Raw genomic sequence first — 17643 nt, 5'->3', positions numbered from 1 at the left:
CTGCTGAGTGCTCTGATTGTTGGGCGACAACTTGAAAACAGCAGCGTATTTAGCCAAAAGAGTGTGTTAAGTCTCCTTTGTCAGATCAGACACAAGATGGCCAATAAATCTAAAACAAATACAGTAATGCATAAGAAAACTTTAGCTGTTATTCTTTGTATGTAACTATTTATCATTTGCTTAAGTTCTCCAAAGAAAAGAAAGAGATAACTAGTCCATCCTGACAAATCATTCACTCCATCCTCATGCACAGTAAAAACACTTTCCCAAAGATTCTTCATGAGGTTGATGGATTTCCATTCCATACGGCTAAATGCAGTGCCTTGCATAATGACAGGTTTCAGAGTAGCAGCCGTGTTAGTCTGTATCTGTATTTGTTAGTCTCTAAGGTGCCACAAGTACTCCTGTTCTTCTTTTTGCGGATACAGACTAACACGGCTGCTACTCTGAAACCAAAGATTCTTCTTTTTCTTACACTCCTATTGCCGACACTTCAGAAAGGTTGGGACTTGAATGAAGATGGAAATCATGGATGAGTGTGTATAAAGATATATAACTATTTATTACCGATATACCCCCAAAGTAGTACACCACCATGTAAAATGGACATTAAATTATTAATAGAAATCTGTCTAAATGCATATGTGGTGGAAAGCAGATTTTTTTATTCAAGGAGAGAGGATTCTTTTGAACCTCTCTCCAAGCCTTAAGGATACCACCCTTCATGCTTTCCATCTCCCTAGAAAAGATGAATGCCTCTCCTTTCTGAAAACATTAATACCACTCCTGTAATGCCAGAAGGAGATAACGGCATGTGAGGCGAATCACACTCACACTGGTTGAAATGCACCCCATTGCAAAAGGCACAGCACAAAACTTAAGCGGGACTTAAGGTGGTGCATAGGTCTTGTGCTGACTGACTATATTGTGATGAATTTCTTCCACACAACAAATGTGTGTGACACCTTTCACTGTGCTCCCCGCAGCACTATAGAAAGCCAGTTTAACCCATTATTTATGTTCTGTGCCTGGTTGACATTACACCACAGATATGAAAACTGCAGAATAAAAGGAATAACTCAATACTTAGTGGAGATGAATTAACGTGTTATTCACCATGACAGAGCTCTGTGCATATGTTCGAGGTCAACAATACTATTCTTAAAGACCATGTGCCATGGAGGAACTGGTAAAAAGAATATCAAGGGATGAAAACAAAAAGAGAGTAACAAATAAGAAGTATTTTCAATGATATGCGCTACACTTTTTAAATAAATATTTTAATTCTATTATTGGCATTTACAAGTAGAAAGCATACAGTATGTTACAAATTTATCAAAAGGTGAAAAATATGGATGTTACATAAGTAACAAATGTAAAAAAAAAGTATTTTTCTTACCTTCCCTGAAAGTAAGAAAACTATTCAGCATAGGAAAATATTGATATCAAAAACACTGTTTAGGTAAAAAAAAAAAGTCTTTACACAGTACAATAGGATCTTCAGTTCTGCAGGAACACATGAAGGGTTCTGTGAATTTCTATTTAGCCTATACGTTTTAGGGGATTCAGAACAAACAATAAGCTATTGTAAGTCAGTCTACCAGGAGTTTTCTCTCATATCAGCTCCACAATGCTAGAGTGCAGTAATTTTTATACAAGGTCACGTGGGCTAGGCAGTGCTTTGATAATAATTATATCACTGATTATGACATCTAAGCACTTTACAGATGTTAGCTAATGAATCCTCACAATACCCCTGTGAGGAAGGCAAGTAAGTATTATTATCATCATGCCCCCATTGTACAGATGGGACAGCTGAAACTTTGACAGACTGAATGACTGAATGACTGACCCGTGGCTGAGCTGAGATTAGAATGCAGGAGCTCCTAGTATCTAGTCTGGTTGCAATCCATTAGAACATGCTGCCTCTGTAGACTATACTATCTGTTTGATCTGACAACTTCCAATAATTTCATGCCAGGGAAAAGCACTGGGAGGAGTGCAGAGGTGGGGGATAAGCATCCAAAAATATTTCATAGTGATTCAGAAGCTCTCACACAACTTTGTCAATGAAAAAAATCCTAAAGTGCTGGACAGGTTGAGCCGCTTCTAGCACCTCTTGTATGGATGAAACTTACGGCACTTTTGCCAGCAATTACTCAAACTTATTTCTTCCTTAAAGTTTACACATAGAGGAATTGCAGGATATGGTAAGTACATTTTCTGAGAGACTCTAATAGTGTAATTCCTTCATTCACCCTCCTTCTTCCATGTGTCTCTCAAGGGAAATAAAATCCTCAATACTCTTGCATTGCAAAACAAGTTATTAAGTTGTAGACAATACACACACTCCCACAATAAAAACATCTGAGCTTATTTTCAGATCAAAGCATTATTAATTTAAAAATCACAAACCAAACAATGGTAAATAGGAAACCCTTTTCAAATGCTGCATGCTGAATGTCTTGTTTTTAAAATACAATGCATGCAGGAGAAATAAATTCACCCAAGCATAATTAAATTAAAAATGTTTTAAGTCTGTTTCAGCAGCATAATGGTTATTATTTTTAAAAGTCTCCTCCAACCACACTGGCCTGGGCTTAAAATGCTGACTTTCACTTATCTACAACCATACAATGGTTTCACTGTTCCATGATTTTGCATTTTGACAATGCCAGTATATGAGGTCTATACATATTGTTCTGCTTCCCCATCTTTGGAAACGGGCTTTGTTGTACCACCTTTGCTTTCTTCATTTGTGTTTGCTGCTGCTTTTTCTGGGAGTGATGCTAAATCTTTAAAAACATCTACATAATGTCCAAAGCCTGGACCCCAGTTCAAAAGGTTGTCCCAGTTGAAATTTCCAGTTTGCTGTCCAAGCTTTATGGGCAATGTGTTCTCAGCAATATTAGATGTTGTTGCTTGTGCACCCACAGGCCCACCCTCCGCTCTCCGGCCAGGGTACCTCCTAGGCTTCAGCCTAGCACCATAATTGTCTTCATCATCTGCATCTGACTCATTGACTTGAGATAATTTGGGCATTCTGGATGTGTACACCATAGGCTTGTCTCTATCATACTCCATTTCTGAGCAAGTGAAAGACTCATGGGAGTCACTATCAGATGATGATTCTGGAGCTGGAATACCATCAGCTGGATTCCTTGTTCTTGACAGTGGCCTTCTGCAGTCCTCCTCTGAAGAAGACCTTCCGTGATCAGCACTACAGATGCTTGGATTTCTAGGGCGAGGAGTGTTAAGTCTCTCCACCTCTTCAATAGAGAGTCCTACAGGAGGAGCAGTCTCCAGAGGAATCTGTCCTATTGGTTGCTTTAGGCGACTTCCTGGTCTGGAACCATGAGTTGCCATGGTCTGGGGACTCTTACTTCTTCTCCCTAGTCTAGTGGCATAGTTAAAAATGCCAGGCTGGCAGACATCATTGTGCATCTCCAAAGGACTCCCTTCTCTTATTGACAGATGAAGTTCCCTTGCTGGACTGTTTCTGTAGAAAGCTGATGACTTGGAGAATGGAGCGGGGCTGTGACGAGACAAAGGGTTGGGAGTAGGGCATGCAGAGTGGCTTAAGGAAGTTGTCCTTAGTCCCTGACTGTATGAAGGTTGATAAGTCAAGCTGCTTGCTCCCAGTGGCATTGGGGACTGCCTGGCAAAGCCTAGTGGGCTATGCCTCTGGATAGAGAATTTGGGCGTGTGACTCCGAAACTGCTTGTAGTGCTGAATGATGTCTGCGTCTGAAGGAGCAATGCTGCTTGCATTTTCAATGTCATAGTGCTCTATCTCAGGTTCAGGGGAAGCCAGAGGGGCACTGGGTATAGTCTCTGTATTATGGGGTATGTCTGTCTCATCATAGATGAGATAAGGGTTTTCTCTTTCAATTATATCAGGTTTAGGGTTCCCTTCAGGCTGCTTCCTGACAGTCATGTCATCGCCATAGGGCGGAATGTTGTCAGGATCATCAAATGCAACATTCTCACTCCCTTTTTTCTTCTTTTCCTTTGTTTTCCTCTCCTCCTTTGGCACTTTTGTCTTTTTTCTCCTGCACTGATTACAAAGGATCAGGCTAAGTACAAGCAGGGCAAGAACTGTAGCACAACTGCCAACAATAGCAGGAACAGCCCAGAGTGGCAGAGAGAGCTCGGCTTGGTGAGGGTGAGGGACGCATATGTGTCCTCCATTGATTCCACCCTTGCACACATGTCCCTGGGCACACAGGATACCAAGACAAGCCACTACCGTCTCACATGTTCTTCCTGTGTATGATTCAGGACAGCTGCAGGTAAATCCAGAATGCGCACCAGGTTCACAGCTGCCACCATTCTGGCAAGGGTTGGAGGCACAGGCTCCTGGAGGGACACATTTATATGCATACCACTGGTTAATGCACATTAATTCACCCCAGCAGGGACTGCTGGCACAAATGTTGGGACCTCGGCAGCCAATCTTCACAAAGGGGTCCGTTTTGGATATGGTAGCAATGCTGTGCTTTCCACTGAAAGGAAGGCTTTCTCCACGGTACTTCACATAGGCAAAACAACCATCAAAACCTAGGGAGAAAGAACAACAGTCACTTTGGCACCTCAAGATAGAGTGTCTACGCAGTCAAAACAAAATACCAATGTTCAGTGTCAAAAAGGAATCTCGCAGAATAGTCACAATATGCAAGGTGATTTGTATGATTTGTAGAAAAGTGCCAAGAAAGATCTACATTATTAATAATACAGTGCATACTCAACCCATACAATGCAACTGTTCCTGTAGTTCTGTAAAGGACCAACATTAAAAGCAGCATTTTGGATAACCCAAGAATAAAATAATCTCTATTTACTGAAGTAGCTTTAATCAATATGCAGCGTCTCCTGCAAGTGTAAATTAGTAGGCCAAGTTATGCTCTTAATTACACTCATGAAACCTTACTGATTTCAGTGCCATCGCAGGGGTGTGACCGAGGGCATAATGTGTCCCAATAATTTCAGCTTTAAAAATATTTTGTGTTTCTTTAGGTGAACAGATAATTATCTCAGGGCATGGCTATACTTGCAGATGTAGAACGCTTTGAGTTAAATCAGCCTTTGTAGAGCGCAGTAGGGAAAACGCTACAATCTGTCCACTCTGACAGCTGGAAGCGCACTGGTGTGACCACATTAGCAGCTCTTGCAACGGCCACAGAGAGCAGTGCATTGTGGTAACTATCCCAGCATGCAAGTGGCTGCAACATGCTTTTCAAATGGGGGGGTTGGGTGGAGTGTGACAGAGAGTGTGTTGTGTGTATGTGGAAGGAGAGAGAGTGGGTTTTGGGGGGGCTGAGAGCATGACAGCATGCTGTCTTTTAAGTTCAGACAGCAACAGACCCCCCTTCCCCACCCACCCCACCACCTCTCTCTCTCTCTCTCAGACACAGCATTCCATAGTAATAGTTGCTTTGTCTCGGGACAGATAAGCATGCCGGCTGTCAGAAACGGAGCTTTCAAAGGGCATATCCACATTCCTGCAGTGATTACAAAACAATGGCAAGAGTGGCCACTTGATTTAAGGTGATTATGGACGTTTCCAGAGGCTGATCAGAGCGCAGTAATGCAACATCTTGTCCAGACTGGCGCTCCAGCGGGGACGCTCCAGCAAACGTTATTCCACTTGCTGAGGTGGAGTACCAGCAGCTCTGTAGCCATGGAGTCAGAGCGCTCTATGTGCCTTGCCAGCACGGACGGGTAGTGAGCTAGGGCGCCCGAGGCTCCTTTATTGCACTGTAACTCGCAAGTGTAGCCAAGCCCGCAGTTACACTAAGGCCTTGTCTACTCTTGTGAGTTACAGCACATTAAAGCAGCCCCGGGCGCACTAGCTCACTCCCCATCCACACTGGCAAGGCACGTAGAGCACTCTGACTCCGCAGCTAGAGCGCTCCTGGTACTCCACCTCGGCGAGAGGAATAACGTTTGCTGCACTTTGGCTACAACGCCCAGGCGTCAGTGTGGACGAGGTGTTGCAGCTGCAAGTGCCGCAAATGTGGCCACGCCAGTGCGCAAGCAGCTGTCAGTGTGGACAGACTGCAGCGCTTTCCCTACTGCGCTCTCCGAAGGCAGGTTTAACTCACAGCGCTCTACATCTGCAAGTGTAGCTATGCCCTAATATAAATCTGGAGTAATTCACTGAATTCACTGGAGTTACTGCAGCTTTGCATCAGTATAATTGACATAAGAATTGGGTCCAGTGCCTTCTCAGGTTTAGTCTCAAATTTTAAGAACTTACTTTCTGTTGGTAGTTATTTGCCTGCAGTATTTAATGAGTCATTTGCTCATAAACTTTTTGATAAAATCTCACTATCACTGCAAATGGAGCAAGCATGGAAACCTGCTTTGAGAAAGTGATAAGGAGCAAGAGCAAGGTTAAATAAAGAAGGATCATTCTAAAGAACTTTTAGCACAACATTTACTAGACACTGTTAATGGTATTTTTTAAAAATAAATATTTTTCGCATACTGTGTGCAGAAAGGGATGGAAGATAATGACAAGCAAGCAGTTAAATAATTTATCTGAACATTATTCTCTTTGAATAGAGACTTAATAAATGATTTCAAAACATCTTGCAAAAGGCTTTTTTTAAAGTCTGCTAAATAAGGGGTTTAAGAGAGCTTAAGGTTTTATTAATCAAAACCCTAGGTTTACAAAAACATGCTTAGGTCAAAATTTTCAAACCTGCATCCCAGGTGTAGGTATCTCGTGCTGAAATAAATGGCCCTTTTTTTTTTTTTCAGAAGCAAAGAAAAACACTGATCATCCCACAGTCCCCAGTGCCTTCAGTATGTCTGAAAAATCAGGCCAGTTTTATCTAGGTGCCTAAATATGGAGGTGGAGGCACCCAAGTTTGAATATTTGAATTCAGTTTTTAAGAGTTTTTAAATGTAAAATAAACATACATTGTATAGCACACGACCCATTTTCGGCTTGGGAATCATCTGCCGCAAGCTTTTTAGCTTGGAAATAAAGCTCATACCAAGAGGAAAAAAAGCTTCAGATTAAAAAAAGGCATTTGCAAACATACACATTTCTGTCATCTGGTGACAAGATTAGATGTGAGCTTTGAAGTACAAATGAATATTTTTGTGACTGTAGCCTGAGTCTCTAAACTGTGGTGTGACCCATCAAGATGCTGTTTAAGGGTTATATTTTCAGATCTTTATTCTAATTTTGCTTTCCTTGGAAACAGAATTATTATGCTAAATTACTGAGTAATCAGTGGACGGCTGAATTTTGGGGAAGCATACATTTTCTACACATATAACTTCTATGTTAACCACCTCTTTAACGAATGGGGTCCGTAATCTGATAATGGATTTGGTGATGTGATTGGGGCTCCTATGTCAAATGACTTTACATGGAAACCATCCATAATCTTGCCAGGAATGCATATATGCTAAAATACTGGACTGAAATCAAATTTATAAATTCACTCCCTGGTAAAAAATATGCATGAGCATAGTTCAGACAATCAGTATTTAAAGTCCCCAAAAGGAATTTCAGCATGTGTTCACTCTACAGCCTTAATTTATAACAGAGGTTATTCCTAAAGCCACACATCTTCATGTCATCCATGATCTCAAATCTTCTTTTCCCTCTGACTTTTCCCTTATCTCTAAATCTGCCTATCACCCTTACCTTGACCCTGGCTTTGCTGAAGTCCTTATTCATGGCTTAACAAATTCCTGGATGTCTAATACAATTCATTTTTCTGTAGTTTTTCTAATGTCCCACTCTTTAGACTGTAAATGTGCTATAGCCAGAGTCCTCACCTCTATTGCTTTAGGAAGCAGTATGTTCATGGCTTCATGTCTCTGAATCTAACATGGTTTGGGTCTAACACCATCTCTTAACTGTGACCCAGGTTTTCAGAATTATGAAAGCAGATAGGTCTAAATTATCCCTGGTTGTTGTGTCTTCAAGGAAGTAAATTCCCCCAAAAGCAGAGTAGTGGGGAGCAAGTGGCACTCTTCCTCTGTGCACACAGGAGTTCAGGGAGGGATTGTGCTTCCCTGAGACACAGTCCTTTCCAGCAGATCCTTGGGGCAGTGAAGCTTTGCATTGAACTTTACTCCATGCTATGGCTATTTGAGACAACCAAATCCATAATTTACACTCCCAATTACTGTGAATGCACACACAGTTGTTTTAATACACACAGATTATGTGCATGCACAAGTCTGAAAATTTGGCTCTGAATATCCAGCTATATACTTATTCTACAGCTCCAATATTAGCTTCCTCTTGGTCTCCTCCCTGAAGCTTTCAGTAGTTAGAGAGTGATGGGAGGATACTTCTTTCACTAGTATCTATCTGGAACTCTCTCCTCAACTCTAAGTCACTGAGGGTATGTCTACACTGGCACTTCATCGGCAAAACTTTTGTCGTTCAGGGGTGTTAAAAAAACACTTCCCCAAACAACTAAAGTTTTACCAATGAAAAGCACTGGTGTGAACAGCTCATTGTCGGCACGAGCACTCTCCTGCTGACAAAGCTGTTGCCGCTCGTGGGGAGTGGAATTTTTTTGTCGGCAGGAGACCTCTCTCTTGCCGACAAATAGCAGTCACGCTATTTGCTGTATAGTGCAGCCATAGCCTGAGTCACAGCAAAACTTTATATCTCACTTTAAAACCTTCCTTTTCTCCTTAGGATTGATTGTCACTAGAATCCATCGTTGTGATGGCTTGTTTGCAGGAAGCTATTCAAAACTAACTGCATCTTATAGAATATAATAAAAATGCTTGAGAAAGAAATAAAAAAATATGTGTGCCAATCGAACGATGAAATATAGCAGTTTTAAATTACAAACAATAAAAGAGGAGTAAACATTTCATTCATTACTGATGTCTGAGAAAGTTTCAACAAGTCTAAATATTATGGTTGGAGGTGATAGATTGCAAGTATTTATACTAACATCGCTATAAATTGTGGAGGACTCTTTAAAGATGCCTAGCATAGAGATAAATGGTATTAATATTGACTCTGCTATGAAATGGCAGATTTAGTCAAGGCACACTGGATGGCAGGACTGACTTTAGATTTCAAAGGACACTATTTTAAAGACTGAACACACTCTGATGTCAGAAATGAGAGAGTAGCTATTTTCAATGTCAAATATGTTGTGATCAGAGATGCGAGTCTCTATTGTATTGTCTCTATTGTATTAAGGATACTGCCAAGTTTTACACACATACTCTTCCTATGCCATGGCAGTGATAGGTTTCTTTTGTGAAAGAGCTGTGTTTTCTTTCATTATTGCTCTAATATTCATTTTCGCCTATTTTTATATTTCTGAATAAAGGGGAAAATGAGGATTTAGGTTCAGGTTGGGAACCAAGTAAAATAGAGGATTTGCTTGCTTCATTCCTGGTGGTCTCTTTCTACTAGACATATGATCTGCAGCAATTGTGATTTTGTCAGGTATATTTGGGTTTGAGTGCATTATTGGATTTACAATATTGGATTTATAATATTAGACTGCTCCCATGTATGTTTTTGTCTGCCTCTCCTAGTACTTCAGATATTTTCAAACATCTGAGTTCACACAGAGTTTTATATCTCCCCTTTGTAAATCTTTGGTAAGTCATACACAGTGTAATCCAATATTAAAAAAATATGAAAAAGATTTTGGACTGTGCATTCCTAATGCAAGCCAGACTCTCATAATTCATTTATTTCTCCATCAGTCAATGTGTTAGGAGTTACTGTCCTCATTTTATTTTATTCCTGCTTTGCTACAAATGTCTCTATTTTTTAATGCATAGACTGTAGTTTGGGCATAAAATACATATGTAAAAAAGGACAGGGTCAGATATAGCATGAATGCAATTTCACATCACATCTTACATCAACTCACCATGAGTGGAAGTCATTGTTTACATTGGATATTGTCAAAAATGTGAAGTGTTAACTTTCAACCGTCAAATTACTTTATTTGGTGATAATCCTTTGAGTTAGTCAGGTTTTCAATATGAAGATTGATTTTTAAACATATGTCTGCTCTGCCTAACATACCTCACAGTCTGCAGTTAAAAATCATGTCTATCTTTTCTTATCATAAGCAGAATATCAGCTAAAAAGTTGACTAGTTTTGTTTTCAGAGTTTTATATTGAGACTAACTCTCTAAGGGAACTGATCTATTCTAAGCAGTTTTACATTATTCAGTGGGTGTTTCTTATTGCACTTAGTTTCTGTTTCTCAGATGAAGAAAGAGGAGGATTTATTTCTGACAGCAGTATAAGGCAGAAGGAAGTTGGAATTGCAGAAATCATTGTAATCACATTAATGACAGGCCAAATACTGCAGTTCTTACCAAACCCCTACTCAAGCAAAATTCTCATTTACCTGGGTAAAACATTTGCCTGGATTTGTAACATTTGGGCTAAAGTAAGACTATTTAAACTGATATTAGGAAAATAATATGATTTATTCACTGCCTCAGATTAAAGAAACACAAAGAGAAATATGGCAATGACATATACTGTCAAACAGTATTATGCATTTTTGATCCTTCAAAAACTAAACACATTCCTTTGAAAAATAAAACAAATTAAAAAATACAACAATAAAAGGACAAATCTTGCAGTCCTACTCAAAAGAAACTGTCATCGATTTGAAATGGAAGTTTTCCTGACTCAGGGTCTGTAGGATTTGGCCTAGTAATAATCCCTACAATATTTTTAAAAAATATTTAGTAAATGGGACCCCCTACTTGAGGTCCCAGGTGTAAATTGACCAGTGTTTCATATCTACATCATTCACTCATGTCAGGATGATGTTTTTAAAAGATATATACATATCTGTATGTGTACGAGCATTCTCTTTTTTACCTGTCTCTGTGCTTCTGGGAGTGTGGCTTGGTGGGATTCCTCCCAAAGAAACTGTAAGAACATTAAGTCCTCCAAAGTCTTGTGTGACATGGAGAATCTCTCTGCTGTAGGTCTTGTCAATGGATAGAACAGTGGCAGATCCATTCTTTTCAATAAGGAGGGAATGCCACTGACCATCTGCAGTGTAAACTTCAGGAATATTCCTCTCCACTTTCCCAGCAACTCCAGCATCAGATGTGTAATGTACCTTGCCACTCTTTATCTATAAAGACATTGGAAAAAAGCAAATGATATATTATTAAAATTACAACAATGCACCAGAAATAAAACACAATGTCTCAGGGTACCATTTGATCATTATAACCCAAATCATTTAACCGTTATAAATGAAGGGGGGGAAAGCAATGACCATTTTAGTCACACAGATAAATGCCCCTAATGTATGAAGCCGCCTGAATTTGCCTTTAGATTCCACCTTTTTTTTTCTTTTAAAACCAAACTATTTTGCATTAATATACAGAGAAGACATGTGATATGGGCACTACATCATTTCTGGTACAAGTAAGATAGTTGGATATAGTCAGTAGTATCTTATATGTTCTTGCTGAAGAAATTCAAAATGGTGAACAACTTTTCCTTGAAAAAATGTTTGTCTTTGCCAAACCGCTTGATGTCTCACTGATATTCCCTTAGAAGTCCATGGATCAAATGCTCTGAGGTCCATTGAACAAAACATGATTTTGCGTAAGCATAGTCAAATGCCTCCTTTTTTATTATAAGTAGCAAAGTGCTTTTCAGAACAAACAGACACTTCCCTTGCCCCAAAGAGCATGCATCTAGTTTTCATTATGACAGCAAGTAAGGGTAACAATCAGCTAGGAGTGGATGGGATGAGGAAAAAGCAACAAAATCATCTGATTACTCAGTTTAGACACATGCATAATTAGATAGCTCAAATTTCCTTGTCTCAATACTGATATTTTCTGACTTGCTTCTTGTGGGCATCAGGGATAGGTTTGAATTAAAAGACAGTGGTGGTTTAGGGAGGATGTCCCAAACTCAGAGGGAGATATGGAAAAAAGGGACTAAAATGGTTGTGAGAGAAGTGGACAAATGGGGCAGAGAGCTGGCAGCACTGGCAGAGTGGCGAGGGGACCCTACTGTTAGCTGTTGCCATTTCTCCTGCCCACCTTCTCTTCTCTCTGATTTTTTAAATTTATTTATTTGAGAATAAAGGTTTTTTTTGGAGCAAGGCCAGTGGTTCTCTTATATTTAGAAAGTGTCTGTCACATCATGGGTAGCACTGGAAACTAATATTAATAACTTAGAATAACAGAGTCTCCTTATCCAGTCTGCAAAATTAGTCCAAATTTGGGAATTCTGGTGGATGAAGGGCCACTACATTTGACTGAAGGCATTTTCATCATCTATGAAAATTATACCCCAGACTCTCAAGTAATTTCATTGGGATTTCAGCAAAGCAATTAGCCATACCTCAAACTTTAAGCATGTGCTTAAATGCTTTGCTGAATTGGGGCCACAGGCAAGAACAGGATATTATGCAGGAGTGAATGAAGTTGTAATTCTTTGCTTCATTTCTTCTTTTTGGACTGCTATTTTCTCCTTTTCAATTCCTTTTCTATTCAGATCCCTTCTCACATACACTCCACTTCAGCCCTAAGTCTGGAGGATAAAGGGCCAAATTCTTTCATTTACACTGATGCAACCCAGGCTTGGCCCTAACAACCTCATTCAAGAACACAATGCATCTACAAAAAGAACAGGAGTACTTGTGGCACCTTAGAGACTAACAAATTTATTTGAACATAATAAATTTGTTAGTCTCTAAGGTGCCACAAGTACTCCTGTTCTTTTTACGGATACAGACTAACACGGCTGCTACTCTGAAACAATGCATCTAGTTGCTCTGTAAGTCAGGTAAGGCAATGAATAGTCACTGGGAATAGCAGGAGGTCAATTAGTCCAAAAACTTTTCTTCTGTTGGGGTCTGAAAGCATTTGCAATGCAATTCTCTAAGTCACACAATGCATCCGCTTGAGTATTCTGTGATACAGCAGTATACAATTATATCGATTTCTTTTAGAGTTTTTTTACTGGTCTCCATTGCTATAGGGTGTGAGTATCTCCCAAGTTAATAGATTGGAACAGCACTATTAAATTTCATGAAGAATTCTGCTCCTTTCACTCCCTTATTTAGAGGATGCTTTTGCTTGAGATAGGTTTGTGCTCTTCTCACAGTCCTGTGTGAGCTCAAAAGCTTCTCTCTCTCGCCAACAGCAATTGGTCCAATAAAAGATATTACCTCACCCACTTATCTCGCTAATATCATGGGACCAGCATGGCTACAATGCTGCACAGGAAAAAAACTGTTGTTCTTTGAAATATGTTGCTCATGTCCATTCCATTACCCCCCCCCCCACCCCGCCGCCCCTCTGTCAGAGTTGCCAGCAAGAAGGAATTGAGAGGGCTTAGGACCAGCAGCGCCTGATATACCCGACGCATGAGCGCAGCACTCAAGGGGACGCCACAGCCGGCCCTATGGATGCCGCTAAGGCAAAAATCTCCAACAACTGTGCACGTGGGCACACAACACTTAGAATGGAATCAATGTGAGCAAGCACTCGAAGAAGAAGTATAGACACTGATAACATTTGTGAAGTTCCGTAAGCATAATACAGTTATTTCCATGAAGAATAAAGTTTAGCCGATCAGAAGTGTGAGGTGAAGCACTGGGTAATAGGATGCTACTGCTCCAGTTTCTAGAAACTGTTAAGTACATGGACTGTTCTTCCTTCATGAAAGAAATAATGCATGAATCAGGCTGAAGAGTTTGGGTCTTATAGATTAGCTTCCCCTCACAGCTGTCAGAACATGCACATGTCTTGGCAGCAGTTTGAAATGAATGACTGCTCAAAGGACTAGAATGTATCCAGCACATTTTATCACTTGCGTCAAGTTCATTTTCTAGATATACCTGATAAGTCTGATAGAATTAAAGCAGTAAATGTAACCTTTTTAGAAAACTTCACAGCAAATCAGAGTATCAGAAAATGTTTGATTTACAATGTCTTTAATAAATCTCTGCAAAAAAAGCTTTTGTCTTGCAAACCTAGGTGGCATATGTCTGAACTACCCCTCAATATGAAAGAATCCCACATTTGGAATATCAGTCACATAGACTGTAATAACAAAATCAACACCATTTGCTAGATTCAAAAGTATTCTTAAAAATCTCATTAGACTGAATAAGTGTTTTTTACATAATGTTAAGTTTTGCGCTCTGCTATATCTCAATTAGTTCTTCACTTTTGTTATTTAGTCTTAAAGACGAAGTGGAATGGAGACTGAAGATTTTGCCTTTTACTTGTTTTTTATGCAAAAAGAAGAAAAAAACCATCATATGACCCAACATTTTCAATGCCCACTGAAATACTAAACCCAGAACTGTAATTTTTAATGCCATGTTATATAATTCTTCTACCTGCCAACAACCAGTACATTCCCTAGTGATTTATTACCCTTAAGGACTATTTATTTTTCTTTAAAATTCCATGTGGCCAATGGTAACAGACACATAAATATAATACTGGCATATAGAAAATATAAAATTTCCAATGACAAGACTGGATTGTGACTTCTTCAATCAGGAAGAAAGAATGTGGCTCCTAGTTCCTTGAACCACACCATATTTCTAAACTCAAAACAAATGGTTTGTGCTGATAACACTCTGAAGGATCCCATTTCTGGGTTTTATTTAAATGGCAGTGAGACTGGCAAATGAGCTATAATGAAAAGCATGAACCGCTAAGCAAAACCAAACAGAATCCAAAATATGATGATCAACTAGCTGCACTGTTAATATCCTAAGAGTTCCCTTTACTGAACAAACAGCTTCTTATTCTTCTTTTACATCTATGTATTTTCTTTATGATTCTTTCCCATTTTAGTTGCAGTGATGATTTGGAGGAAAGATTCGTGAACGAGAGTGCAGTTCTGGCATGACAACCTGGTGATGGTACATGTCCTCCAATTCACTCAGTGTGATGAGGCCAGTGAGATATCTGCCCTGAAGTATTTAACTTATAATATTTGTTTTACTGCAAACACATGCCCAGGATTGATAACAGCATAGCCAAGACTTTGGTGGGCAGAAATTGAGACTTGGCAAACAAGGAACCTGATGAGATGCATGGCCCTTTGGAACCATGGCTCATGACTGCTCTTAGTTTAATGCAGATATCTGTAGCACCTAAGACATATGTTGGGGCTTCAGGGGATTTAATCAATTTCAGATGAGAGTAGGTGTGCCTATGATTTGGCCTATTCTTGAAGATCAGGTACTGTCACTATTGCATGGTAGGCTGGCATAATCAACCATTGCTGGTCGCTTATCAGGCACTGTATTTTGCTGCAGGACAAAAGGTTACCCAGATCCTGTGGTGGGTTTCTGGTTAGGAGGTTGTTAGTGGGCTGATCTCAATCCAAAGGCCTTAGGGAGGATCCCCAATGACCCACCAGTATAGAGATTCTTTGAGTTTGAGTTCTTCATCAGATATGCCAATGCGGTCAGCTGGTGTCCTTGTTAAATGCTGCATTCCTGGTGATATTTTTGAAGCATTTAGAGTCATTGAATGGTGCCTGGGTCAGTAAGGGATACTTTTGGTAGGGCTTTGGAGTTTAGGGATGGAAAATGAGGGGAGCAATAGGTCATCTGGACCGTGAGGATGTCAAAAACAGATCAGGGATGGCAAGGTGAGTGCAGAGAGCTGCAAGACGATGGTGAGGCAGGGATTTGACCAGTCATGGTATTAAGGGCTTACACAGTAGTGAGGCCGCCTAGGTATGGGCCTCTCTTTCTTTGTTGCGACAGGAGATACCTCACAAAATTCCAGCTTGTCACGGTCTTGAGAATGGGACCTACAATGATGGGGTTTCACTAGTGCATTTGGCTCGCACTCATTCAAGATTGGAGCAGTGACATCTGCGACCCAACAGTAGCGTGACCATATATCCTTATGCTGAATAAGGAACACCTGGTAAAATTACTTGTATTCAGGCAAGTTCAATGGCAATCAATCAGTACTATGCAGTACAAACATTCAAATTAATATCACGTTGACTGAGCCCCTGTTAAAAAGAAACACTGTGTAATTCGATTATTTTATTTACTTTATCTTTAAGACTTTATAGTTCACATGGGGAGTGGTCTCACACACACATGCACGGAGAGGTGACACATCCACACTCCCGTACACCTCTCTCACATGGTGGGTGGGGTGACCGCCTGTCCAACCCTCCCTGCCCAGCGATATCTGCCCTCCATGCCTGGCTGGGCCCCCGGGACAGACTTTCCTCTCTTTGTACCTGCTGCCGCGTGTTCCCGAGGCAACATGTGGGGGGGCACGCAGGGTCACAAGCCCCCATTCCCCAGATTTCTGCCAGGATTCACACCAGAATGTGGCCAGTAGCAGCCTTTCGGCACTGTGCGGGAGGGAAGGGACAGGAGCTGCTTCAAGTGACAGGGGAAGGTGGGGAGGGATGACCTGGCCCATGTCTTTGCAGAGCTCATCTTTTCCCTCCTAATCCCTGCTCCCCTGCGGCTGGAAGCAGCTTGTCCCTTCCTGCCTGCACAGTGTTGAAAGGCAGTTAACACCTTCCAGCTGCTGGCCACCGACATAACCCAGCTTCCTTCTGTCCCCCGGCTACAGCATGGGCAGAATGGGGTAAGCCCTAAGGATACATTATGCACCACAGCCAGGGAACCTCACTGCAGGGGCTTCAGCGAACCTGACCAGAGAGGTGGCTCAGCACAGGAGGGTGCCTCGGGGATGGAGCAGCCCCATACTTCCTGGGGAAAGGACCCAGGGCAGCGGGGGAGGTGAAGAGGGTGCTAAGCCCTTGCCTGGGGGGCTGCTGTGGAGCCTGCCTGGTCGGGACATGAACAGGCTGGAAATCGCTTCCCCCCGCCACTCCAGAACTTAGCTGAGGGGTGGAGAGGCTTCCCCATGCCAGCGCTGTGTGGGGCTCTGGCACACACAGGGCTTGGCTTCTCCTGGCCAGTGCACCAGGCCGGAGGGTCTTGAGCTTTCCCGAGGTGCCGGCTCAGCCAGAGGCAGTGCGGGAAGGAAGGAGCCTGCCGGCCAGACTGTTGGTGAACTGAGCACTCTGACCAGGGGCTGGTTCTCTGCACAGCACTGGGAGTGGGCCGTGCCCCGACAGGGGGATATGGAGGAGCAGCAGGGCTGGGGAAAGGTGAAGGGGCAAAGCAGGGAGAGGAGAGCGAGAGGGGGAGCACATAAAGGGCTGATGCGTGGGCAGCAGAGGTGACACATACTAGCAGCCACCTAGCACCTGCCTGCACTCACCAGCCACCGCAGCTCGCAGCGCGCAGCGCGCAGCCAGTGCCAGCTTGAAATGGGATGGAGGGCAGAGCACTGCTGGCCAAGAGCCGGTCGGCAATGGGGGCTGCACTGACGGACCAGCAAGAGGATCAGCCGGTCCCAAGCGCTGCAGCTTTGTCCCACCTCCAGCCTTGCACACTCACCCCCATTGTCAGCCACTGGACACCCCACTCACCACTGGTGGGCGGGCGGCTGGCGAGCTGGGATCCAGCGAGCAGCAGGACCTGCCAGTACTGATGGAGGAGACAGAAAATCCGGGACAATTTGCCTGTTTTTAAGAAAAAGTCGAGACACCTGCAGGAGGGCTTAAATACGGGCCTGTCCTTTAAAAACTGGACGTCTGGTCACCCTACCTAACAGGGAA

At 41.8% G+C, this 17643-nt stretch overlaps 1 protein-coding gene across 1 annotated transcript in view; it reads right to left on the bottom strand.

Moving 5' to 3' along the window:
* Nucleotides 1–1841: 1841 nt before the first annotated feature.
* FAT4 (FAT atypical cadherin 4) overlaps nucleotides 1842–17643 on the bottom strand; it is a 239440-nt gene continuing 223638 nt past the window's right edge. The window contains exons 16-17 of the mRNA XM_034772506.1: nucleotides 10858–11119; nucleotides 1842–4559 (exon numbers count right to left, since the gene is read on the bottom strand). Coding sequence (XP_034628397.1) covers nucleotides 2689–4559; nucleotides 10858–11119 — 2133 coding nt within the window. The 3' untranslated portion in view covers nucleotides 1842–2688. The remainder of the gene's footprint in view (nucleotides 4560–10857; nucleotides 11120–17643) is intronic.

The sequence above is a fragment of the Trachemys scripta genome, chromosome 5 (assembly GCF_013100865.1).
Source record: "Trachemys scripta elegans isolate TJP31775 chromosome 5, CAS_Tse_1.0, whole genome shotgun sequence".
NCBI classification, from domain to species: domain Eukaryota; kingdom Metazoa; phylum Chordata; order Testudines; family Emydidae; genus Trachemys; species Trachemys scripta.
This window is presented reverse-complemented; position numbering and strand designations above follow the sequence as displayed.